This window comes from Porites lutea, chromosome 8, assembly GCF_958299795.1.
Source record: "Porites lutea chromosome 8, jaPorLute2.1, whole genome shotgun sequence".
In the NCBI taxonomy this organism is placed as follows: domain Eukaryota; kingdom Metazoa; phylum Cnidaria; class Anthozoa; order Scleractinia; family Poritidae; genus Porites; species Porites lutea.
The window spans coordinates 12,581,343-12,608,842 of NC_133208.1; the positions used below are offsets into that span (position 1 = coordinate 12,581,343).

General features: G+C 39.9%; 2 protein-coding genes across 3 annotated transcripts in view; both read left to right on the top strand.

The window, feature by feature from the left end:
* The window catches only part of LOC140945933 (splicing factor 1-like), a 23,323-nt gene extending 8,064 nt beyond the window's left edge, over positions 1 to 15,259 (top strand). Inside the window, exons 5-16 of the mRNA XM_073394994.1 lie at positions 4,275 to 4,364; positions 4,723 to 4,753; positions 4,869 to 4,928; positions 5,621 to 5,719; positions 6,362 to 6,480; positions 6,609 to 6,737; positions 7,454 to 7,505; positions 8,361 to 8,504; positions 9,015 to 9,225; positions 10,285 to 10,440; positions 11,315 to 11,433; positions 13,119 to 15,259. Of these exons, the coding sequence (XP_073251095.1) occupies positions 4,275 to 4,364; positions 4,723 to 4,753; positions 4,869 to 4,928; positions 5,621 to 5,719; positions 6,362 to 6,480; positions 6,609 to 6,737; positions 7,454 to 7,505; positions 8,361 to 8,504; positions 9,015 to 9,225; positions 10,285 to 10,440; positions 11,315 to 11,433; positions 13,119 to 13,199 (1,291 nt within the window). The 3' untranslated portion in view covers positions 13,200 to 15,259. The remainder of the gene's footprint in view (positions 1 to 4,274; positions 4,365 to 4,722; positions 4,754 to 4,868; positions 4,929 to 5,620; positions 5,720 to 6,361; positions 6,481 to 6,608; positions 6,738 to 7,453; positions 7,506 to 8,360; positions 8,505 to 9,014; positions 9,226 to 10,284; positions 10,441 to 11,314; positions 11,434 to 13,118) is intronic.
* Positions 15,260 to 23,633: 8,374 nt separating this feature from the next.
* Positions 23,634 to 27,500, top strand: part of LOC140946362 (uncharacterized) — a 51,818-nt gene continuing 47,951 nt past the window's right edge. Inside the window, exon 1 of one of the 2 annotated variants that reach the window (XM_073395466.1) lies at positions 23,634 to 23,939. In XM_073395466.1, the coding sequence (XP_073251567.1) occupies positions 23,925 to 23,939 (15 nt within the window). In that variant the 5' untranslated portion in view covers positions 23,634 to 23,924. Of the gene's footprint in view, positions 23,940 to 25,226; positions 25,412 to 27,500 lie in introns of those variants that run through there. The other variant, XM_073395465.1, reaches the window with a different exon arrangement.

Below are 27,500 nucleotides of genomic sequence, written 5' to 3' on the forward strand. Positions count from 1 at the left end.
GCTGTCAGCAGAAGGAAATGAATTTCGCTTGGGCTGACGCATAGGAATGCCGAATCAAGGGAGCCAGGCCACGAGTACGAAAGGAGTAGCGCTGCTGTTCTAAATCAGGGAAGTCAAGTCGGTAAGCAGGACGAGGACTCCGCATCGAAGCTGAACAAGGCTGAGTATTTGGAGCCAGCTGCCTGGATTCCTGCCAACGACAATGAGAGCGAGCATCAGCACTCTGATTCATAATGCCTTGCACAGGTTAGGACCCAGAGAAGGAGGAGCTATGACATACCACTGCGAGCAGCAGAATGCGAAGCAACCGCATTAAGCAGGGAACTTTAGAAGTCCTAGCATTCGAGATGTGGACGACAGCATCGTGGTCAGAGCGAAAGAGTACATGCTTTCAGCCCCAGTGATGGCACCAAAAAACGTGGGAAGCAATTTCTGCTAGGAACAGCTCCTTATAAGCGATAGATTGCTGCTGCTGAGCAGGAACCCGGGACCCAGAAGCCCTTTAGGAACATTCAAAAGCCCAGTGATCCAGCTGCATCCAAAGGAACTGCCACATCAGCTTTAGGGAGCAAGCCTGGAAGGAGCCAAAAACTAACGCCATTCCACTGTGACAAGAACTGATGCTACCAAAGCAAGTCCAGATGACACTCTCTGTTGAGGCTAATCAGGTGATCCTTCTTGTGGAAGCAGCACAAAAGGTCGATCATGCAATGTAGGAAGGCTCTTCCTGGCCACACCACATTGGCAGCATAATGTAGATGGCCAAAGAGGGACTCCAGTTTGCGTCTGTTGCACCACCTATGCGGAAGCCACAAGCTTATCAGGCCCTGCAAGGCCAATAGTTTGTCTGCTGGCAAGCGGGCAGCTTGATTGATAGAATCAAATTCAATTCCCAATACTACAAGCACCGTTGCAGGGCCCTCACAGTTCTCAAATGGAGAGCTAGGCCTGGACATTTGCAAACTGCTAGCGCGGTACTCATGTTGTGCACACAGTGTGGGGAGGGGGAGACAGCGGTCACGAAGTCATTCAGAGCAAAGCAAGACACAAAGCGCCCTCGTGAAAGAGAATTGATAATTTAGTCATGTGATGTCACCCGGAACACTCGAGGATCGTAAGCAGAGTCATTTGGCTTTGGTCATAACTCTTTCTTTCTATTGGTTTGGTATCTTCACTTGCCTGGCAACAGTCATGACAGTGTCCCAATTGAGCTCAGCAGCGTGATGTCATTGTCAGCAGGCTGCATCGCTGCAATTTTGCTTTTGTCATAAATCTTTCTTTCTTTTGGTTTGGTATCCAAGATTGCCTAGCAACGATGTGGCGACTACGTTCCAACTGACTGATTTTTTTGCCAGTTTTGGCCATCAAGAAATGATTTTGGCTAGAAGCATTGACTGCAGAAGTACTTTCCAGAAAACATTGAAGCAATTTGGGCCAGTAGCTTCAAAATAAGAGCGAAAATTGAGATACAAGAGCATTTTTTAGTGCATCTCACTTCGCAGACGAGTTTGTGTATGTCGCGCGATATGGTTCTCCAGAGTGTTTTGTTCAGTTTGGCTTTTTACTGTCGAAACCTCGTCTTTTTTTGAAATCTAGTTTGGAATTCAATTCACACTGTAGCCAACCCAAGTGTATTGGTGTCCTGGTTTCCTCGCCGATAGATCAAAGTTTCTGCTCTGTACTGCGGCAAAGGAACAATAATTTGCAAGCGAATTGTACTGTTGTGGTGGTTGCAGTTTTTTTGTTTTGTTTTTTTTTTCATATGGCCGCCGACGTAATGCTAAATATGCTTCCTAATACACTTTAAATAACACCATACAAATTGTAAAAAACAGCAGAAAAATAAGAGAAAGAGCAAAGCAAGGACCTTCACGATGATGTTGGCAGTGGGTCGCCCAACCAGTTCCTAGCCTCGTCCGACAGGGCTTAGCTTGAAGGGAAGCTACTAAAACATCGAGTTTCGCGAGGGTAATTGCAAGATACGCATTTATGATCTAAATAATGATGCAATGCAATTGAGTTAAAAAGTAAGGGGTAGAACGCTTGGACATGAAAAGCTTACCAGTCTCAAATTTGTTGCGGCTGCATGCTTGCTGGAGGCCCGATCGTACGCTAACCACACGCGGCCGGTGAACTGGCCATAGGTCTGCAAGATCAACAGCTAATAAAGTAAGAGATCCTTCCAGCGGTGGGGAAAAATGACGTCAGCACGAGACAATACACTAAAAAGGCCTCCAGCCAACCACCAATATCGTCCATACGCCGTTTTGGCTTTTTAGACGCTCGGGGCGAAGGAGCAACGGGCGATACCGGCGGCGAAAAAGTTGACACAAATAAGGGACAACAAAGTTTGGCCTACCTTGCAATTGGTTAACCGATCCGATGCTGGTAGCTGAAATTGGTGGGAAACCAAGACTAGACGCAGCCAGATCCAAAGCTTGAGAATGCAAACAAACGTCGTGGGAACGCCCCCAGCCACGCTTGAGGCTGCCGGAACGCTTATTGCAGATGAAGTTTGTTCGGCTGAGAGCGCTGATTTAACGGCAGCGACCACAGAGGCACGGCCAAAAAGGCAAAGGACGGCACGTCCGGAAGTTAGTCAGATGCGATGGGCTCCCAAACATCGTTCGCAGAAGAAGGAGGAACTTCTGGGATGGCACCCGTTGTCAAAGTGGGCAGTCGTGAATCCAGCGGCAAAAACCGGCTGCAAGGCTGTTGTTTGTGTTACGTAGAGACATGCTGCGAGTAAAAACGGTGTGTAACGGCGAAGACGACAAGAATCCACAATGATTCGCAAGTAGGTAATCATTGATCCGTTACGATCAGCAAGAGTCCGCAATGATTCGCAATTAGGCAAAAATTGATCCGCTACGATCAGTAAGCAACGGCGAAGACAGCAAGAAGCCGCCATGATTCGCAAGAAGGCAAACATTGATCCGCTACTATCAGCAAGAATCCGCAATGAATCGCAAGAAGGCTAAAAATTATCCACTACGATCAGCAAGCAGAGCTACAATGGAGTAGAGGTGGGGAGGTGTGGATTTTTTTATTGTCAGAAGTTACCCAATTTGACTACAATGTCTCAACAATTTTGTCGCCGATTTTACTTTTGAATAGGTTTCTGGCAGTCACCTTACTTTAACAGAGTTGACAATATAAAATGTTCAAGTTTCAGTCCTTGACAGATGCACTTGTACAATTTCTTAACAAGTTAGTCAGTCATTTTTCACCCATTATTTGAGTGGAGGTATGGTAAATACTTTCACTTTTGATCTGTTAAGTTTGAGTTGAAGCCTTGCCCTTTCCACTGCATTGTTTCCTCAGGAAAAAAGAAAGGAACTCTGCTTAATATTGTCTCTTCTTTGCTTGGGTGTATGAATAGGTACTAATGTCATACCGATGGGAGGGGTAACTCTGCAGTTGCAGGACTGTCACCAGAAAGATTGTTGTAACTCCGATTTGCCTGTCATCCTTTGATCAAGAGTGGAAATTCTTCCCTTTTTGACAAAAACAAACTTTTTGCTTGTTCAGTTTCTTCATTCAAAAGAGACTCTTGAAAAGAGTTAAATCGCTTATACATCCGACATTCTCTGACATTATTCAAGATCTAACTAAACAAGAACACAGAGCTGAGGTTATCGCAGGAATCTTGTTGTATTTTGTCATCCACATGCCAGCAAACTAGGAATCTGCAATAAATATTTCTAAGAAACCGCTGTAGAGGGAATATCATTGTGAACATAACATTGTAAGAAAAATGTATAGTTTCCCCCATATCCTAGGATTTCATTAAAAATTAAGACAGATGAACAAAATATTTTTCCACTTCTTTTCTATTTTAGCGAAAAGTGAGGTGAAATGTTAATTGCTAGTCCTTTTATTTGGTTGCAAATTTGCGACTCCTCTCGATGTTCCAGTGGCAAATGGAAAAAATTAATATGTTGCAATTTCAAACCCTGTAAAATAGAACCAAAAGAGATTCCTAGCTCCTCAATTCCCTGCCTACTTAATGCATGTACCCAGCAACTGGAAATCTTAGTGATAGCCCTGAGTTGAGTAACATCTGGTCCAGAGGGGAGTTGTAATAACCTTGGTATAATGTGCTTTGTACTACTGAGACTAGAATATGGGTCTCATTGCATGGTTTACCTATTGCCTGTGGGGTAGATGTTGGCCCACGTTTGACCTTTAGTTTGATTTCTATGGAATATCTTCATGCAATTTGTAAAATGTTATTGAACAAAATTACATTGTTATTGTGTTCTCTTTTACAGGCCACCTCTTATTAAAATTCAGGATAAAGTGATGATTCCTCAGGATAATCACCCTGAAGTGAACTTTATTGGACTGCTGATTGGTCCACGGTGAGCTCTATTTGTATTGTTATTGTTGTTGTTTTTGTGGTAGGCATTTTCTACACGTCCCCCCCCCCCCCCCCCCCCACACCCACACACACAATTTGCCTTAGGTAAAAGCCATTGAGAGACTGAAAGTTAGTTCAAAGCATTACTCTACTACATGTAGTTAAGAATCTTAGTGGAATAATTCTGAATTTCTGAAAATTGATCCCTAAAGCTGAAAATATCACTGGGGAAACTATTTTTCCATTCCGTTATTGTAAGACCACAGTACCGGAAATAATATTATTGTTATCATGAAATCCTAGGGATTGTTTATGTATTCATTCTTTTATTGATATACCTTTTGTTGTTTTATTTATAGTGGCAATACATTAAAGAAAATGGAAAAAGAGGTACACTGTGATCTACATTGGCTTTATAATATGATATTAATAATTGTTGTAAATTAATGGCAATTCAGTTTTGTTTCTAGTTCTTATACAATATTTTGTTTTTTCCTTCTTTCAGAGTACTGCTAAAATCATGATCAGAGGGAAAGGATCTATAAAAGAGGGAAAAATACATAACGTATGGCTCTTAAGTACAGTTTTATCCTATTCACTTCCAGATCCATCTTTAGAGTGTGTGGACAAAAATAAGACTATAGTTTGAGTATAAGTTCAATCGAACCCTGACTAAACAACCACCTCTCTACAAGGGCCACTTCTCTACAACGGTCACCCTTTTACAATGGCCACCTCGCTGTAACAGCCACCTCCCTACAACGGCCACCTCCCCACAACGGCCACCTCTCTACAATGGCCACCTCTTTACAACAGCCACTTTTTTTGCGGACAGTCCATACATTGACTCTTGTTTAAACCTCATTACAATGGCCAGTTTCTTCTGTACTGAAGGTGGACGCTGTGGAGAGGTTCAGCTGTAAAAAGTTTCTCAGTTTAAAGCTAAACAGTTTTTGGATCCCTTACAGTACCCTGTAGACTGGTAACTCTTAGATTTGTATTGTGACTTTAAGTGGCTCTATCATAACAATTTGACTTTTTGGCCAAATCATTTCTGGCATCACTAATATGTGTATAGCTTCAATCTCGTCCATTATATTTCCTTCAACCTTACAAGAAAACAGAATGTGAACTTGCAGAGCCAAAAGAACCATGCTTATTTTAAATCAATATTTTCCACAACAGGGGACAACTTGAAAAGATAAGTCTACTGTACTTGACAATGATTTTTTTACCACTTATTCTGTTTTTTAACAGGGAGGAAAGGGTGGACAAATCAATTCTGGGGAAGATGAACCTCTGCATGCTCTGGTTACTGGGCCAACAAATGAATCAGTTCAGAAGGCTGTAGCTATGGTAGGTTTTTTTCACCTAATTTTAAAGAGAAGACTGTGTGGTGACCTCCCTCCATTGTGGTTGTTTTATGTTTTAACTATGAGGGATGTAGCTAAGGAAAAGCGAAGCAGGCTTTTTTCTTAGTCAAGCTGGCTTTTTCAGTTAACTGTACCTTCAAAATTTCCACTTCTTTTGGTTTTCCAGAGCAATATGAGCTGTTGGTAATTAAGGTCTTTTTCAGCAGATGAAATTAGCCAGCAGCTGGCCATAAGGGACATCCCTGAACTACAGTGGAAGTTCTCGTAAGCAGACACCCTAAGGAGGTGTTCGTTACTGGAGCTGGCCGCTTATGAGAATGAAAAAATACAGAGTTTGTATGGGAGTTGAGTAAAACAGGGTTTTGTGAAGGCGGCCGAAAGAAGAGCTGTCGGCTTACGAGAGTGTCCGTTAGGAGAACTTCCACTGTATGCAATTTTTCATTCATCTTTGATGTCAAACCTTTAATCATGTCAAAATATGTGGAACACTTTCACATTTCCATTTTCTTTGAATACAGTCTGTACCTATCCTTTTAAAATTATTGAAAAGAGGGTGTTTTTGGGAATGACTGTTCCAAGATTGTTGTCTAGGATTGTAGTTCAAATAGCTTCTTCTTTCTCACAGATTCGTGATATATTACGACAAGGTATTGAGGCCCCTGAAGGTCAGAATGACTTGAAAAGAATGCAACTTCGAGAATTAGCTGCACTGAATGGCACTCTTCGAGATGATGAAATTCTCAGGTAAAAAAAAAGTTCACTAGCCGTGTGTCTGTCTCAGATATTATAATCAGTGTTCCAATGAATCTGTTCTTGAATGTTTCTAAAAAACTGTAACTCTAATACTTGCTCTAACCTTCTTTTTGTTATAGATGTCGGAACTGTGGATCAGTAGAACATCGTCATTGGGAGTGTCCTGAACAGAAAAATGTGACTAACAATGTTTTGTGCACAAGGTGCGGTGCTGCGGGCCATCTGGCTACAGACTGCATACAGACAGGGTGAGTCATACATGTAGTGTAATGGGAGGGATGTACACTTGTGGAAACTCATTGACTTGTTATTTGTACCCCCATTTTCTTCTAGCAGAGTCTGATTTCTCTCCCACTTCCCCTTCTTTTCATTCCCATCTTTACAATGCCGCTGTAGCCTGCACTACTAATGAAACTAAATTTTTTTGTTAAGTCCGTCTGCGAAACAGTGCTGAAATCTTTGTTCCTGCCCCCACCTGTCTTCCAGGATTTGATTATGCGCCATGAATGGCCTGTTTGTCAAAAAAGCCATTGTCAATTTGCCAGTCAGGTTGAGTGGAAATTTGAAATGCATTTCTAGTAGTTTGTTGAGTCTGTTGGGGACCCAGAACATTGGCGCTGCCAGACGTTATACAGACGTTACTAACTAGGGATAGATACATCTGTGAAGCAGGCTATGTTGATGTTGTTGTTGGTTTTTTCTGTGGGCCAGAGGTCTGTCACCGACATAATACAACATTTCATAGGGGGAAAGGGAGTATTTTAGCAAATTGTAGTGATTTTTAAAAGCCAGTGTTAAAATTCCCTTGGGAACAGCTTCACATATAATACATGTATAATGCTCACTGTTTTAGCTTACATTTAGCTGTCATTTACATTAGAATTTCCTATCTTCCTATTTCTCCTTTTCTGAAAACAATTCTTACAAGTTAAATTAATGATTTATGTTTTACTTTTTCTTACAGCCTTCCTCCAATCCCTGATGTTCCTGTGGACAAAGCAAAAATGGACAGTGAGGTATTATAGAAATATTTAATGATTTTTGTTGAACACCATGTGGCAAGATTTACATGTCTCTTGGAGGTGTCTGTGTAAGGAGTTTAAGCAACCAAGATGGCAACGGCAGCAAAAATGTCACTTGGAAAGCAAGTTCGCCCTGTTCCAAAATTTATTAGTCATGTTCCATTTCATATAGTTTATTTAATGTCGAGGAATTCTTCTGGAGTTGATTATAAAGCACTGTATCTAAGTTCAGAAAAAGGAAAAGAAAATCGTTGTCTTCTGTCCACATTCTCCATAAAATGTGAAACCAGGAAGTTTCCCATCATAGTTGTGCAATGGCGGAAAAGAAATGTACAAAAAAGCATGATGCATGTGCAAAGTTGTTTTACTTATTTAAACCTATTGCTTTTTGCCGTTGTCGTTGTCGTCCCCATCATCATTGCTTAAGCTCCGTAATGATTCGTATGATGATGCACTTTGTAGGATATGCATTCCCTTCTTTTTTCCTTGTGACTTCGTAACAGCATCATAGCCTACTTTCTCTCTTTCACTTGTAATAATAAGTTTTGGACCATTACTCATCAAGTCCTTTAGTTGTCTCTTTTGCCTTTTGTTTCCTTTTTAGTCCTGTCGTATCCTGCAGCTTTCTTGTTGATGGTCTTAAAAACGTAAATTTTGCTTAAAAGCCACTTTGGTTGGGTGAATTCACCATGTGTTTGTGTATATGGCACTGGCTAGGTCATGACAGTGCCACAATATCCAAAATGATAATCAAAGAACAGTGAGATAAAATAGTGAACCTATTCTGCATGGTATACAAAGATTGCTAATTTTCCTTGCTAATGAAAAGACCTTTTGTATTCCTTGCAGTACTTATCACTTATGGCAGAACTTGGGGAGGGCCCACCACCAGAACCAAAGATGAACCAAACAGTACCGCCACCCATGATGAGTAGTCAAGACCGACCCCCACCCCGACATCCTCCCAGTTCTCTCCCTCCTCCACCCATTCAGGTTTGTAAATCATCAACTATTCTCTTTTCTATTTCATACATGGACTCAAAAGTTAAAATGTAGAGCTGTATACCAGTAAACCCCTTTTGATAGTATGTACCGCTATTGAGATTTTATTTAGATGAGTTGTTACAGCACAGGATTTCATTTCATTTCTTCATAAATGACACTAGGGGTGCATTCCACTGAGATGATCTGGATCAGAATCAGTGATCCAAGATCACTTGAACCATGTTGCATCAAATGATGAATCCACTCTGGACAAGGATTCATCAGTTCATTTGATGTGCCATGATCTGAGTGATCTCGGATCACATTCGCTGATCCTGATCTGGAAATAGGAAATGCACCCTAAGATTCAAAGAATTAAAGAAGACTAGAGAAAATATTGGGCTTACTTTCCTGCAGTGTCTGTTTTTGTGTCGTAATAACACACTATGCTCATTTTTATTTGGTTTCTAATTGTCTCACATAAAAAAATAATTATTTTACTTTCTTGTTGCATGACAGAACACAAATCATGATCGGCCACCGCCACCTCCAGGTCCAGCACCATCCTCTGGTCCTCCCCCCTGGGCAACCCCGCCTGGACCCAAGCCTCTGATGAGCACACCTGTACCCATCCCTGGGGGAGGGCCTCCTCCCCCACCACCTAATAACTCATCTGCACCACCATGGGCAAAACAAGGACTTCTGCCTCCTCCAGGGGGACCCATGATGGGTAAGATTTTGATTTGCGCAAATACGCGTTATTTATGTCTTTGCTATTTTCAAACTATTGCTGCAGACACATCCTCCCGAAGTACAAAGATTTGGTTTTATCAAATGAATTGATAAGGCAGGTTGGCCACCCTAGGGAGATAGCGAAGCTGAGGGTTTGAGTGCTAGTCCTTGGCCAACAGAGTGATCTAGTGGTCCCAGACCATCACAAAGCAATTCTGATGGGACCTGCTTATGGTTGTGAACTGAACTGATCAAAAATTTTGGTGATATTCTCCTGAAGCGGAAAACCTGCACAGTTATCTGTTGGAATTGTTGCAGGAAATTATTACAGCTGTTTTGGATAACACGCAACCTGTAATGTCAAAAACATCTAGGGATTTTGGGTTTTTCTGCAATGTCAATCAAAATCTGAGGACATGGTGCTTTCTAGTGGACCTCTTAGGGAGCAGAAGTTTACTTCAAAGGGTTCAAAAGGTCATGGTTTGTGACTTGTGATTGGTTGATTTCGATCTTTTTTTGTGTGTTTGTTGCTTTTGAACTTCAGAGTATGTGTGTTTTTGAAAAGCGCAGTAAGTTTTCCCGCTCTCTGCCTTGTTAATCGGGGAGATTTGTGCTTTGATGTTCTGTTGTGTGATGTAAACTTTTCATCTTTTAGCTCTCGAGTTTTCTTGCCTTCTTTCTGAAACATGGCAAGTTTAGATTCCCAAGGTGAAATTGTTCCCATATAAGAAACACAGAGTGAAAACAAATCGGTACATTTCTGCCAACATTTGATTTTGCAGCTTCTGCTTGTTATTTCACCTTTATTTGACTAACAAGGATTGGTTGCTATGGTAGCGGTTTGATTGACATGGAAGAAAAACCCAAAATCCTGAAAGATTTTTGACAACGCTAGTCGCATGTGATCCGAAACATCATTTAAAGCCAGACATCTTTATGCAAATTCCCACTCTGGTGTCTGTGCAGTAAAAGATGGAAAAAAAAACTTTAAGACTACTCTTTACGAAAGGAGAGGTTGGTTATGTGATTTGTGATCTTTTCATCTGTTCATTTAAAGGTATGCCTCCTCATCATCAGCCTGGTGGTCCTCCACCCCCACCCCCTCCGGGTGGTCCTGGACCATACCCTCCCCAGGTGTCTGGAGGACATGGACCACCACCCCCACCCCCACCCCCACCGTCTTCAGCTGCTCCTCCACCACCACCATGGCAAGGTGAGTGATAAAGTTTTTTTCCAAAAATCTCCAATGAGATTCCTGCTTCCTGCTGTGTTTTTTTTAGCTTAAAAGCCCCCCTCTCTAAGGAGTCCCTTTCTTTTTAGCCACCCTCCCCTCCCCCTCATTATTGTTCACTAATAAATGATAGACTGTATCATGACTGTTACAGCTGTATACTACTACATGGGAAATTTCTGCAATTTGATTGGCTTAGAGCAGTGGTATTTCAGCCTAATTTGAAATACCTACATGTGACAATTACAAACCTTTTGCGGGTGGTAGTATAAACAAATAATAGCATGATTTGTATGTGATATTTGGCATAAATACCACTCATGATATTTCAAAGTTGTCTCAAATTTCACTCGCTTAATGACTTGTGAAATTACGTATAACAGTTTTGAAGTATCACTACAAGTAGACAAATAGACTGGTCTTGTGTGGTTTATTCACATGCCGGAATTTCAGATTTGTTTTTCATTTTTCATGACCTCCAACATTTTGCACTTGAGCTTTTTCACTTTGCGTTCTAGTTCCTAATGGAGAACTGGTACTATCACAGGGTTTTCACTAAGAGTTCTAGTAGCGGGAGAGAGGTGTACAGGAGAATCTTTTGAAAGAGGCTCCATGTCTGAATAAAAGATAGTCATAGGCTACTGAACATTTGCCAGCGAATTCTCCAATCTCTGATGCCTAATGAACACAATTAAATAAGCGCCCATCTCTATTAAGTCCCCTCTCAAAGATGCTTGGAATAAATAAGCCCCCTGGTGGGGGCTTAATGAAGGAATTAGGGTATGCATAAAAGCAAACAAACAAACAGAAAAGATTTTGAAGAAGGATTTATCTTTGTACATGACTTGTTTTGTAGCTGGTCCTGCTCCACTCCCTCCGTGGCAAAGCCAGGGACCAGGATATGGCGCACCCCCTCCCCCAGGATACCCTCCATTCCATGGCCCACCCCTGCCACCACCTTCAGATAACCATTGGGTAAGTCAATCTCTTGGCTCTGACCTGCTCCTTTCTTTAGTGGTTAGTCATAAGTCTCAGAAATGTTGTTGGTACATGTACATCCATAACCTTCACAACAATAAGTATAGCAAAATGCTTATATTGCAAATTCAGCATCCTGATTGACTGACATATTTGATACCCATATATATCAGCACATTGCTATACAGTAGAGAAAAACCAGGTATTGCATCTGTCTGATAAGAATCACCAAAAAGTGCTCTTGTATTATTTTTACAACAGAATATTGGCAGTATTTGACGAAAACAATCACATTAAAAGTCTCGCTCTCAACTTCACCCTTGAAATGTTAAGTTTGCCTTCAAGTTGTTGATTAAACCCATTGCCAATAGTAGGGTGTGGGGAAGGTGCCTGGTCAAACTGAGGGAGGCTTAAGGGCGTGCAATGAGTAACCATGACAACCCTGTGAGCAGCAACGACCAGGCACTATCACTGTTCTTAGCAGACCGTGGCATTGCCGCATTGCCGGACTTTTTCGGGAAATTCCGCACTATAATTAGAGCAAGGGGTCCCAAGGGCCCATAGAAAGGAAAAAAACTGTTATCTTGCACGTATGTCAACCTATGTACACCTACGTACATTTCTTTATTATATAAGCCAAAATTTAATTGGTTATGGCATCTTTAGAAAACACCCATCATTATCCAAGAAAGTACGAGGTATTTACTCTAACTCAGACCTGCGAAATTTTAATGAACAATAATCTTTTATTAGGAAACTTTCATTGCATTACTGTGGTTTACAGAAAGGTCCTAACTAAGATTGAAAAGTACTAAATTAGGTTATATTGAGTTAGCTGTGTCTAAAAATTGTGACCGGCTTTTCTCCCTCATGGCCTCCTTTTAGCTTTTTTATGGGTCCTGTGGACCCCAGTGTTAGTGTAGAAAATCCTGGTAAGAACATTGCTGTCACACTGAGAACCTCAGTAGAGAGTATCGCAGATACTCACCAAAAGACATCCCGAGGGAAGGGAGGGCTAGGAGCACAAATGGCTAAAGCGACTGCGCTAATCCAATCACAACTACAATTGTTCTGAATTTTCAAGTCTTCAACCGAAGAATGGGATTCTGAAACCAACAGACCTTTTTACCGATACGGCGGCCTTATTGAGTTAATTAGATTTAAGGAGTATTATTGGATACCCAGGGGGCATGAGCACGATCTGATATACTCGCTCAGTATTAACGCGTGCTTTTTGGGCCAATTTTTCTTTACGTTTTCCTAGCAAAATATTGTAATGAGAAAAAAAGATTGTTGTGCCGTGTTTGGATGTAATGTTGATCACCTTTTTCCCAAGTGCCCCCTGGGCATCCCATAATACTCCTTTAATCTATTAAATTCAATATGGCGGCCGTATCGGAAAAAAGGTCCATTATGAACTCAACATTGAAATAATCAAGTTCAAAGTTTATTCTTTCCAGGGACACTTAACTGTGTTTCACTGTAAATTAGCCTGTGTAGCAGGTGCTTGGAAGCAGTGGGCATAAGAAAGAACAGGCGTGCGAGAGGGAGACACACCCGTTCTTTCTTGCGCCCACTACTTCCAAACGCCTGCTACGCAGGCTAAGTGTAAATTAGCCAGTTTATTTATCCATACAACAACTCTTTTTAGTAATATGTACCCATTTTTTTATATATTCCAGGGTCCACCTCCCCTGATGGGTGCACCGCCTCCTCCTCCACCCCCTCCCCCACCCGGTCCACCGCCACCTCCATCATCCTGAAGAAAGGATCAGGTCTAACAGTCTCCAACATACACAACATAACAGCAACAGGAACCTATGGACCAAGGACTTCATTGACAAGGCTTTATCAATAAGATCATTATCATTATTTTAACCTGTTTATCATGAAGATTATAATTTTTTGTGAGGTTATCATCCTTTCCTTTCAAGCAATTCTTGGGTGAATTTTCTTGTACATGATCATTAGCTTTGTTTGAAGTACCCGCACCTTTGGAGTTGCTCACTAAGCGTTCTTATACATGTACAACTCTCGTTCCAGCTAAGTTACCAGAATGAATATTTTTTGTTTTAGGTATGATTACACGAGTAGAGTAAGTTATGAAAGTAGAGAGCTTAAAACAACTCTTACAAGTTAGCCTGGAAGCAAGCTGTCAGGGTACTTAGAAGCATAAGATGTTTACACCAACCCTGCTTTCCTGTGTATACAGCTTCCTTTTACTTTAAAGTGGCCATTACTATTTAGAAAAACCAGAATGTTTTAACCTAAACTAACATGTTCTAGCCAATACTTTTTAGATTTCAGAATAGTAGTGGCTCCTTGTCTATAAGCACCCAAATAAAAATAAGTGCAAGGTCTTAACTTGGTTAGCATATGGAATGCTCAAGTTGATGCTATGCCTTCCTTAGAAAAAAAAGCTGAAGCCTCAATGAGACGAAACAGTGTAACTCAGTCAGATCTATAATATAATATTGGCCAAATAAATTTTTCAGTTGTTGGCTTCCATCTGGCCTTGATATTGTGTCAACATGATGCTATCACGCTTCCTTGAAAGTAGGCAGTAAGTAACCTGGATTTCCTGTTTCCCTTGCCAGGTTTCTGAAGAAGCTTGCAAATAGCTTTCCTTATATGTTTCCATTGTCTCTTTATGCTCGGCAAGTATTGAACTATCAGACTTTTATAATTTGCCTGTTTTCGTGGAAGTATGGTATTCAAGATTGTTTCCATGGAATTTTGCAACAGTGTAGTGGAATTGCCAAGGCTTGCCTACTGTTGCCTGCTGTGTTGAATAAGATATTACTGTCATAAGTGCAGTCTACTTAGGTTATCCGGGTGCTGAGGTAGCGTGGAGCTAGGTGAAGAAAGTAGTCTGTAACAAATTGCTTTTAAAGCTTCTTTATGAAAGCGAGGTATGTTGTACAGTAATCCTTATGAAAATGAGTTGAGTTAAATTGGCTGGCAAATAAAACGATACAGTCAACTCTTTCTAAGACGGACACTTTTGAGACCGGCGTTCAGTGTTCTTCTAAGAGTGATGTCTGTCTTGTAGAGAGTCAAATAAAGGGAGTAAAGAAAGGCAGGGACTAACTCTAGGTGTCTGTTTTTCAGAGGTGTCCATCTTAGAGAGAGTCAAATAAAGGTCGTAAAGAAAGGCGGGGACCAACTCTAGGTGTCCGTTTTACAGAGGTGTCCGTCTTATAGAGAGTCAAACAAAGGCAGTTAAGAAAAACGGTGACCAAATCTAGGTGTCGGCTGAGGAGTGCGTTAAAAGAGAGTCAACTGTACACACCAAAAGTCACTTTGAAAAAGAGGCTTTAGATGATTCAGAAGTAGTCTATTGCAATAGTGATTTGCAATAGACTATTCCTGAGTGGGGTAAATAATAGTGGCTAAGAGACGTGGGAGATAAGAGGTATCTCTCTCTCCCCAGTTCCCTCTTGGTCATCCTCCTGCCTTATTTTAAGTTTATGTGTTAGGTTTTACTGCTCCCCAAAGTCTTATCACCTGGAATAGAGGCTATCCTTACCTGGAAAAAATGCTGTTATTTATATTTACTACTGTAATAGTGGAATGCATTGCAGTTTTTTACTTGATAGAGTATTTTACTTTTGGCTATTTTCATTTAGTTTCCACACCCTCAAACTAAAATACAAATCATACCTTCGCGTGAAGACGACAGCTGTAGTTTTTGACCAATCAGAATGCAAGTAGTATTGTAAATGCCGTCAAGGACTATTCATCCAATCGCAGCACTCGTACTAAATAATGTGGTGAGAATCTTGTCAAGAATTAAAGGAAGCCATATGGCCGTGTAAAAAAGGACTCTATGAAGTGCATTTCAGTATTACCATTTTTGACCGTAACAAAGAGCTTGCAATATTGCTGTTTAACTATGGTGAAATGATGTGTTCATGTGATTGTCGTGTTTGCTGAACTGTAATTTTCTATCGTGCTTGGTCGATCTTGTGTGGTATTTAAAATTAGTTTTGATGGAGTTTTTTTATGACAAGCTGTACACCGTCGCAAATTCAGAATATAAAAATAATTTTTAACTGGTTTGTTGTTTGTTGTTCAGCTTGCTTCTAGAGCTCAGACCATTTTCAAGCGGAAAAGCAACATGGGAAGGATTCCCGCGGTCATTTTCGAGCCTCGTTTATAAGAGTTTATGGAGAAATAGAAGAGTCACCCGTCTACCCAAGCTACCCTGGGCGAGCTAACTTTTCCTATAGATCGTTTTCACATGACGTCACGGCGACCATATTTGTATACAAAACAATGTACCGGCGGCCATAAAAATCCTGTGGGAATTGAACTCTTTTCACATATTGAAACTTTCTTTTATTCCAGGCAATTTGCAAAGCTGCTGAACACGTGACTGAAAACGATCTATCTTTCCTTACAAAACTTGGCAAACCGTTTACATAAGAAACAAAAAGTTGGCACGTGGCTACCCTTTTTTGATGGTAGGGTTACCCTCCTAGCTAGGCTAACTTTTCTCCATTTCCAGTTTGGCTCCCCCTGCCGGGTAAGCTCAGTCAAGGCGAGACAATAACAAGAGCATGCGCAAGCGCTCTTGGCTAGGCCAAAAGGGGTCAACTTTTCCTAGGACAACGTTTCTCCATAAAGGCGTGGCCTGAGTCATAGGAACCGTAAGCCGACGACGAAGGCAACGGCAGTGACTGGAGCGGGTATTTCCTTCCTTGGTTATAGTTTTTTGAATAAGTTTAGCCTGCATAACATGCGCTTTACGAGCGAAGCGCTTCACACTCGTTTCGCGCTTCACGCAAGGCAGCGTTCGCCTCGCTTAGCTCATAAGGCGCCTGTTATGCAGGCTAGAATAAGATTAACAGCTAGTGTTTGGACTGTTTTGTTATTGCCACTTTGTGATCAGGCAAGGCCATGGTATCGGTTCTCCAAGCGAACCTCACTAGTTGCCGGGTTGCCTTTGTGCTTAGTTTCTTTTTCAAGTTCAGGTTTAGGGGGGGGGGGCATTACATAAAATTGCTGCCAAGATAGGGGGGCTCAAAGTAAAATCACTCATTTGACGGAGGGGGGACCTAAAGTTTTATTCGAAATGTAAATAAAATTAAACGCAGTAAAAGATTCGCAATACAGGAATCATGATAGACTGTAACAAATATCAACACGAACAGCTGTTAAACGATTATTGAAAATATTCCATCAAAATGAAAAGCAATTTCACAACTGATCAATTTTAACCCGTCTTCTAATTAATTTAGAAGAAATTATAAATTTCATTAATTTATAATGTAAAGCAAAAATCATGAACTTGTTTTTCAGCTTCCCCCATAAAACAATAGGAATCAAACAGATCTCGTAGACAAGCTTTGTCGGGTTTTTGATGTGAATAAAAGTAATGTTTCTTCATCGACTGAATCGATTTGCTGAATTCCATATATATGTGGCTCATAACAAAGTTCAACAGGCTCTCCTCCCAAGGATCTAAATATAATGCAAGCTCTTTTTCGTCTGTTATTTGAAGCGTTCAATCTCCTGTTGTTTGATTTTTTTCTCTGCTCCTTTCTCTTTCTGGCTTCAGAAGTTTTAGATTTTGAACCAATGTGGTAAGCACACCGGTACTTACCAAATGCTTTGTCTAAATCTTCAATCAAGCGATCAACATCTTTCTCGATACTAGATGTTACATAATAACGTTTGTCATTATTGAAGCTGTGATGGCAGCTCAGTCCAGTTTTTGAGTTTACCAGTGTGGTGGGAGGGGGGGGTGCGACGTTATTTTTAACATAACAGAGGGGGGGTTAGAACTAATTTTTTGTGTTTTGGAGGGGGTACTGTCTAAGTTTTTGCTAGATAACTCTAGTTTTTCAGCCCCCCCTCCTGATAATTATTGCACAGTCCCTAACAAACTGGACCTCTTAAAAAGGAGTTCGTTTTTGAGCAGAAATGTCCTACTGAACTTATAATTCATGATAATATTGCCTCCAGTTTTATATGGACTGCATGTCGTTTGGGGCGGCTGCCTTAATGTGAACCTACTAAATTCTCTGGAAATACTCCACCGTAGGGTAGCCAGAGTAATATATAACTTGCCCCGCGCGCGACATGCCTACTGGTGAAGTATACCGACGTTCGAAATTGCATACTTTAACCTTCTACTCATATAAACTTCGATTAATTAAAATGCTCCATAGTGTTTTTATAGGTGAAGCACCTGCGGCTCTATCATACCTGACAAATAAACCTTGCAAGGCGTACAACTTCACAAAGAGTAATAACATAACCGTCCCTCGCTTTAACTCGCACTTTCTTAAAAACTCTACTAGTTATAAAGGCGTAATTTTATGGAATGCTTTCTCGACTCATTTTACGGGACAATTCACTGATTTTTACCGTAAAATGAAGAAGGACTTTTATTTAAGGAACTTAGTTTTAACGCATGATTAACTACAATTATTAAAACTAGATAGAATAATATACAGGTTAAAGATTATACAATAAAAATAGAAATAGAAACAGTTCAATATTCTTTCCTTCTGTTCAGACCGTCTCGTGTCGGGGTTTTGCCTCTATGACGTACGAGAAGAAGACCTCATTGTATATTATCCTATCTGGTATTAATAATTGTTGTTAATTTTTAACCACTGATGTGAATTTTAAATTCAAATTTTAGGAGCCGTTAAAAGACATTTTCTCTCAGTATAACTCTGGCTCTGAGGAAGGCTAATTTTGTTAGCCGAAATATTGGCCTATAATAAATCAGCCCTTTGCCGTAGAGCCAGCCCTGCTAGTCCAGCTGTTATCGACCAAAATTGTTCACTTTTATGATAAAAGCATGAAACTTTGCCAGATTACAACCAACCCTAAGACTAACATTTTTGGATATGGAGCCAAGCCAAATTCAACACTGGACACGAGCACTGCGCAGGCCCTAAAAGGCCTACATGAGAACGAGGCTGTTAGTGGAAATCCTTCTAAAATACCATTTTTGAGTGTTTCTGTAAATAAAAGTCGTAGATATTGTGGAAGAAGACATTTGCTTTACTGTCATGCTTTCTTTGGTGTCACGTGATCCCTCCTTCCAAATATGGCGGCCTGTTGTTGGGTGTCCTGTGCTGAGGCTGTCCTCTGTACATTTGAGTGTTTAAAGGGGTGAGAAGGGGCACCTTTTCAGGCAAGTTCAAATGATAACACTCTTGCAACTGTTGTCCAATTATCAAGGGCTGTTTTTTACCATACAAATGCAAATCATTACATGAAAACGAGGCAAAAATCTTTTCAGCGGTTTGAAAAGCCTCCGGTTAGCCCTGCGTGCGTCATCTTGCGTTGGATTCATAGACCATTGACTAAAAGCCTGAATTGATCAAAAATTGTGATCGCACGGCGTTTTTGCAGAGTTTTTTTCTCCGCAGACGACAATCGAAAGTCACATGACATAGACTTTTTCCTTAAATATGCCATATTTAAGGAATTGAGGAGCCCCCCTTTCTGATAGTTGTATCCACAAGATAGTTGTAGATGTCACTGTATCTTAAGAGTAGGTTGTACACCAGTTTTGCCAATGGTGAATCGACACCGTCCCAAAGAAGCAGTTTTTCTTTCATTTAATGAGTTCATAGCCAGACTGCCACGATATACCTCTTAGTCAAAGTTAAAACCTTTAGACTTGTATGCCTCAGAAGTGTTGTTCCCTACACATATCCCATTCATACACTGCTCGACAGGTATGTTGCATGAGCACTACTCGAGTTGAGGAAACACTATGAAGGTCACTTCATCTTCTTTTTCACTTCTTGCCTCGTTTTATTGAAGATAATGAGGGCTGGATAAACAAACGCAAGTGCAAGCCGAAAAAACCAATTCAACTAACTCTTTTCCCAAACGCTTTTGTTTGCACCTAACGCTTGTCAACCAGGAAAAAACAAGTGCAGCCTACGATCTAGCTGTCTATTTGGGGCTATCGTGAAACGTCACGTGCAAACTACACTCAAAAGGAGACGCAAGAGGGAGGGGTGTTAATCGAGAGAGCTTGCACGCAGGCTAACGCAAACGCAAGGTAAAAAATGTCTGTCCGACGTGATGGGATCTACGATAATCAAATGGGCTTGTGTATCTCACTGTGCTTGAATTTGCATTGATTACGTGAAAATCGATTGTCCTTAATCTCTCTTTCAAGAAACATATCCCACAAATTTTTCGATCACATTCATTCAGTTGGCAAATGTTGTCAGGGATCTCAACACCAATGCAAGCTTAGATCAGGACCCAACGGCCACGTGACACTGACATCATTTTCTTTGGCGTCCATACTATACATGGATAACTAAAATAACTAGCATCGCCTCATTGGTGGAATGGGTTCTGATTTAACTGTTGATGATCACTCAAACTAATATGAAATGTCTGGACTACGAAGTAATTGTCAGCCTGTTTCAGTTTATGCAAACAAGATGCAAGAGCGTTAACTTATGTTTGGTGGGATGTGTGCAGCACAGTTTTAAAGTATGCGGAATAAATTTCCTTAGTAAAATCTCATTTCACCATTTGAATTCTCATCTTGTTATTCATGGAAAGATTTCACTGTTTCGATTATTATTCTTCACCGATTTTAGAAGGGTGTTTCTGTTTTGCTTTGCACATACATGGATACAGAGATTCGTTACTTGGTGCACCTACCGTCATTTTGAATAAGATGACTTGTGGTTATATGAGCAATGAATGAGCCACACCCTTCTTTTCAACTCAGTTCTGTTACTGAGCTGCTGTTCATCTGGTACCGGTACACTGCCTGCTGAGTATTTTGAACAATATGAAGCTCGCGGAGTATGAGCTGAAACTAATCTTTGTAATTACACATGGCGCCAAATACCCCAAGCAGCCTGTCTACAGAAATAATTGGCTCGTGGAAGAGATTAAAATGCTGTATATACGGCTGCTATAAGAACGATGATCTTAGGCTTGAGTGGGATAATAAAGCCGCCCAAGTCACAAAACCCCATACGAATCTCTTCCTACGCACTGCAAATCCTTAGCATTTTAAATTTTTCATCAGTTTCCATTTTCATTGGTTTCTGATTAACTGGTCTGTTGAGCATACACTCCTAACTCCCCTTTGTTGTCTGTAGTAGAAAATTCACTTGTGGGTGTAAAGTTAGCGATAGAAACCAGCTCTAATGGTTGGATGTTTGGCTATTTTTCTTTGATTTGGAACTTTTTGTCGCATAAAAGGTCAACTTCTCTGTGGCTGGATAGATGCACAAAACGTTGACATTATCAACTTTTGTGGTAGAAAAAGATAACATTTTTCTCGGCTTAAATGAGTACACGACCATGGATTTCATTTCTGTACCATTTTAAAATATTATAGTTGTTCCAATATAATTGGTTATGAGCCTTTCATATGAGGTACACTTTCCTAAATTGAAAAACATTAACCGAGAAGTCGATAATTGAATTTTAAACTTTCCCTAATTATAAGATAACGAGCGCTCTTTGGACCCAAAGTGTACCGCCTTAGTGTTGCATCACGTCTAGTACAATGACTTGAAATGCTCAAATCATACATGGTAATTTTGTGAAAATTATTCGAAAATTCTCTTTCAATCGAATGGTATTGTAGTTGCCTACAGCTCGTGTGTCTAAATTGTAATTTATCTGAGAAATTTTTCAAGCACCGCATCTTTTGCTGCTGCTGCTCCTCAACCATGGAATTCATTGCCCTACGCGATAAGGAGTAGCCCCTCAGTAGCATCTTTTAAAAAGACACTAAAGACGTTTTTATTTCAGAAAGCTGTGCTTTTATGTGCTTTTTAATCTAGTTTTTAGTAGGTTTTATGCAGTTTTTTACGATTTAAGTAGTCTAGGTAATTTTTATAGTTTTAGTGTTGACAAAATTGTTTTAACTCTTTTTGGTAGGTTCATGACTTTATGCATGTATACTTTATGCAGTCGTGCTAATTTTTTTTGAAATATTTTTATTTTTAAGCGCTGGTGAAAATAGCAATATTGATATTGGCGCGATGTAAGTATTTATTATTATTATTATTATTATTATTATTATTACTATTATTACTATTATTATTATTATTATTATTATTAAAGATTACCGTTAGAAATATGAGTAAAGTTAAGCTAATTCCTTCATCTATTTCAAGTAGCTCAGTTGTTGTTCAATTGGCTCCTGTCAATTATAAGGGATAAGCATGCACTTTAAATATACTCTGCCTTGAGGACATACATGGCAACAACTTTGTTTTTTTTTGTGAAAGCACTCGACGTATTGTTAGGGAGCTGAGTTTGAAAGGCTTTATTTCTTGTCCTTAACGGGGAGAAACATGCCTATTTTTATTACATTCAGATTGATCATATTTTTTATATTTTAATGTGTTAATATAAAATTTAAAGGAATATCAATTTGGTAGCTTTAAATTGCGTATCTCAAAAATGGCCTCACAAGACTATCCTGTCATCTATTTTTTCAGACATAACAAACAGAAATATGAGGAGGCACGATCGCTTGCTACTGCACGACCTGTTCATTTTTACCTCAAAAACTGACATTTCTTAAAAATTAAGAGGAGAGAACTATTTGGGCCGGGCCACCTCCTGGATTCAGCTCTGAACCTTGTAATTGACTTTGTTAATAGTTGAAAGGAGAATAAAATAGCTTAATGTAGTATCCGAATGTGGAGGCAGGAAACTGGAGGCTAGCTTTTAAGATCATCAAAAGGATTTTTGCCTTGTTTTTGAGCGGTGCTCTACATTTAGATGGAAAACAATAGCCAGAGTGCCATACAATCACAACTTTTGATCAGTTCAAGCTTTTATGCGATGTTATCTGAATCCACCCCCAAATGACCGCACGCAGTACTAACTGCACGCTTTTCAAACAGTTTAAAAGATTGTTGCCTTGTGTTCATGTGGTAATTGACATTTGTATGAAAACAAATCCAACCCTTGATAATTGGAAAATAGTTGCAAGTGTTATCATTTAAAATTGTGGGAATCGTTACCCATTCTCACCCCTTAAAACGCACAAATGCACAGAAGACAGCTCCAGCACAGGACACCCAACAACGGCTTCGCCAAATTTGGAAGAAAGGGTCACGTGACACCAAAGATAACATGACAGCAAAGCAAATGTCTTCTTCCACGATATCTACAAGTTTTATTTACCAAAACACTTCAAAACCGGTATTTTTGAAGCATTTCCACTGTCAGCCTCGTTTCCATGTAGGCCATTTTAGGGCCTGCGCAGTACTCGTGTTCAGTGTTGAATTTGGCTTGGCTCCATATCCAGAAATGTTAGTCTTAGGGTTGGTTTTAATCTGGCAAAGTTTCATGCTTTTATCATAAAAATGAACAATTCGCTATATTTTTGGTCGATAACAGCTGGACTATTTTTGTTTTGTTTTGTGTTTTTTTACTCTCTTCCCATTGTCCACCGCGCGCTTACTTTTGTTTTATATTGCTACTGTTTTTTTTTTTTTAATTATTAAAAACCAGCCGGAGCTTCTGGGGAGGAGAGAACAGGTTACTAAGAGACGTTCGGATCGTCTGAGAAGTTATCGGGTTATATGTATCGCAAAAGACAGTGGTCAGTCAAAGTAAACAGACAGTTTAATTTGAGATCAAAGAGAGTTAAATGCTCGAATCAGATTGGTCCTCTTTATCCGTAACTCGTAGAGGTTCGAGCGTTGTATGTTAAAAATCGAAATTTAGTGGTTTCTGTTTATCTCTGTTACATTTCGCTACTATTACTTGACTGCACAATTACAACTTGTTTGTGGTCGCTTATCGGTCAATGTTTCCCCCCCATTTGGAAAGGTAAGACAATATTACAAAGAAAATGTCATGGCTGAGAGGCATATATAATGCATGTGTGAAATAGGCATCCTTGTTCAGTTTAAATTTTTCAAAGACTGAATCGAACCTTGCATAAGTTAGAACCCCTGGAACAGACTATGCATAAGCAATCCGAGTTATAAAACGAAAACTTTGTCGGTTCAGAGTTATTTATATGATATTCACGCAAAAAAAACAAAACAAATACGTAATTCTCGTGTATTTGTTTTGTTAGTAGTCGATTTAATATCTTCTTTCAGCCGTCATTTAGTAATACGTCAGAAGTGGCTGCCATCAAAGCTTGTATCGACCATGTATACGTAGTAAATTATTAATTCGTTAAAGGAATATGGGCTCGTCATATTACATACAGCTTTGGCCTGGCGATACACGCCATCGGTCACTAACAAATTTCGCCTTCAAAAGCATTCCGTCCTAATATTTTATTTATACCACAGTGCGATTGTACCTCGTGTACAGCTCTGGGTTCTAGAAATGTCGACAGTTTTTTGAAAATCCGCTGTTTTTCTTAGAGCTTTACAGATCGCATGTTTTGTGAGAATTGGGGTGTTCACATCTTATGATCTTATGAATTTCAGAGATGAAAGGAATTTTGTGAGGCAGCTCGTACGTGGTTCCATTCGTGCTTATTGATCAACATCATGAAGGATATAACGGTATGTGTATCTATATGTTTATGAGCGTATAGTCTTGAGCTTAATCTCCAGCCTTAGATTATTCTATTCGCACTTTACACTAGGAGCAAAAATAGCCAAGAGGCGATATGATGAGAGGTGCTAATATGAACTCTTACATGCTTTAAGACATTCTCTTTTAACCTGATTCATTCACATCTTCGTTGCAGTTGTGTGGAAAACCTGTGGTACCTTGGCTATAACTAGGCATTATTGCTAGATTTGAGTTTCAGAATCTACGTGACGGTCAGACAAAAACCGGCCTGGACCAGTCAAAATGATAAACTTAAAGCCAAAAATTCTAACAAAACATGATCGACCGCATACTACGATTAAACGGCCTTTTCTTTACGGAGATTTGAACAAATAATGTGTCTTAACTTTTTATTGCTTTTATCTTCGCAAAGGCACTTGACGTTTTCATTTATATGACCGAAATTACAAGATAACAGTGCTCCTGGGAACAGCCCAAGCACGGGGCGGGGGGGGTTACTTTCGCATATTATTGGTGGGGGTGCCGCATTCTACTTAGTCTCCCTCACAGCCGTTTTTGTCTCGTCACGCAAAACGAAGAGGCTCAAACCCTTACCCTGTGGCCCATACCTCCCCCCCCCCCAGCCACCCCACGGTTGGGACTTCAATTCCAAGGCCGGAGCCGATTACTAGTAATCGGCAAAATACAGTGGTTGTTTTTCGGTTTATATCCTAAAAGCTTTACCGGGGCATGCGGTCTTCTCCATCCATATGTTGGAGGGAGTGGTAGAAAAATAGGATAACGCAACGTTTGATGAGCTATAAAGAGAAAAGCTACTTGGGGTTTTCCGATATTTTAGACGTTTTAGGTATGCGCACAGAGGTACAAACTGTGTCAACCTTATCTTTTACAAAACCAACAATGCATAATTGCCAGGACTAATGACCTGTTTAATAGTGTATTTTTAAAGTTTTTGTTACTGCAGATGTTTATTAGAGCTTTTGTGCCCCTTTGGAGGTTCCTCGACAGTCCGTATAAAAACTTGCGGCCAAAATTTTTATTCGTTTTATTTTTGTTGTCATATTCCATCGGTGAGGTTAAAATAGACAATGAAACCTTTAGCTTGTATATTGTCTCTGAAATGCACATGGTTCAATCTGATTTACAAATGTTAATCGAAAAAACTGCGGATTTCATTTGGATTTTGTGTGACGTCGTAAAATCAGGACTACGTGAATCTCGCGCGTGTCGCGCGTGTTTGCTCACGATATTGGGGCATGCGTGGTTTTTGTCTCGATTCATCGAGGCGTTGTGGCTGTGTTGCATTCAAGGCCACCACACAAAAAGTTTTTGACAACGCGATTGCGCCTTGGCATAGAGCTGCAATCGCCTGAAGTTCTGCACTTTGTTGGGAAATACTTCCCATTTGGCTTAGTCCCAGAAAATGAAGGAGAGAGATAAAACAGGAACCTTAAATCAGGTAAACTAATGGCGCGTATTCTTGATCAGCAACAAGCGGCTCGTTCGCTTGAATATTCGTTGCTCTGTCCTTTCGTCGTTTTTATTTTTCTGAGCTACACTAACTTGTATTCCACTTCATTTACTTAATTGCGAAGTGAACACAAACTTTTTTTGTTGTTTTCATAAACTGGAATGTTCTGTCGGAGTCTTCTTATTTCTTCAAAGTCGTATTGCCGTGTCACGCACAGGTAGTCGAGTTTAAACTTCATTTATAGCTGCTCTCTTCCTTCCTTGTCCTGAATATTAGTTACATTTATACAGGTATTGAGTTCCCTTGTTTTGCCAGGAAAGCCTCCAAATTCAAATGCCAATCAACCTCTTTCCTTACTGCGACCATTTAAAGTTTCCGTTGTTGTTTTCGGAAATTTATTTTTGGCGTTTTGTTCGTAGTTTCTGGACTTCTTTTGTGCGGTGATGAATCGCTCGCGATCTTTTGAATTGTTTTCCCTGTCCTATCTCGTTCACCTGAAAGTATACTTTTAGAGTTATTTTTTGCAAAGGCTGGTGGTTTGCCTTCTTTATTTCAATGCTATAATTCAGTCTTGTGTTTGCATATGCGTAAGATTTGCAGTAGCGCCGTATGTACTTCCCAATGTACTGTGACAAATTCGCAGATTACAATTCTATTCATCATGTGCAATGGTATTGCAATCCAAACTTCAGGTCAACGGTTTTCTGTCAAAATCTCATCATTTACAAGTCAAGTCTCGTTACCTTTTGATCGTGTTCGGACTTTCAAAATGCGCATATGATTAATAACAATAAAAAAAAACGACACTCCTCGAGTCCGTTTAGGCCTTTGGGATCTGAGTGGGGGCGTGCGATTTAGGTGTGAATCTACCACACCTTTTGTGCTATGCGAACGTTTTATTTAAGGCTTTGCTCCTTTCAGCAACAATCCTCGATCCTTTCTTTGTTGATTTCCACGATGTCGAAGTGTTCATACGTTTTGGAAGTCATTAGTAAGCATAAATGCTTTACGAGAACTATGAAAATGATAAGTCTTATCGAGGACGCCATCATTTAATCAGTGGTATAATGTGTTACACGACATGTATTACACTTGAATAAGCCTCTAGTGAAAAGCTTTCCAGTATTAAAAGACCTAATGTCAATTCAAGAAGTTTTCTTGGACCATGTGCTTTTGCTTTCCGACTGTGCAGGTTGGAAAACTGGTTGTTAATTTCACGTGTGGAGTAGGAAGTTCGAACAGTTGATCGAAACTAACGGTTGATGCAGATTAATACGCTTGGCTACTCAATCTAGTAAACTTATATTGATTATGCTCATTACCACCAACCTTGAATTTAATAATCAGTTTAAATAAAGCCGCTTATTCACCTCCACGAATTTGGTTTTTCGCCGGTGTACTTCCTTCAACCTACACAAAATCGTTTGGATGTGTGAAATCGACCTCGAACATTCCAAGACCTTTGTCTGTCACGCTATAATGATTTTGATTGGTCGTCATGTGCATTACTGAGTCTTCTCAGCCTTTTCTCCAACTTGTTTATTTTTCTCTTTAGTCTTCTGTCTTCTCTTATGTTTAAACAAATCTCTTGCTTTTCAGAAATTATAACGATAGCCAATGATATACGGTTTGTGGATTATGATTTTTAGCACTCAACAGTGTGACTCTTCAAAAATATTTGAAGAACCGTTCTTTGTGTTCAACTCTCTTTTAACATTCTCCAGTTAATTCTTCAGGTGGCAGACTTGTTATAAATTCATAATTTAGCAAATTCAGTTTGAATGTGTTTCAGAACATTAGCATTAATTTGTTAATGGTTGTGAAACATTAGTAATCTCCTTTGCACATAACTATAAAGCCTGTGGGTTATAGAATATAGTCAGGGAAGAAAGTGAGTCTCTTTTCCAAATTTTGAATAATGAACGTTGTTTCATCTGAACTTCAAAAAAATATTTACAATTAAATTCAAGTTCAACTTGCTGTTTAACTTGTTCAATGTACTTGCTTGAGAGGAAAAACATATGTTGAGATAGAAATAGGGAGTCCAAAGGTCTTTGTTTGTTTTTCTTCAAAGGCA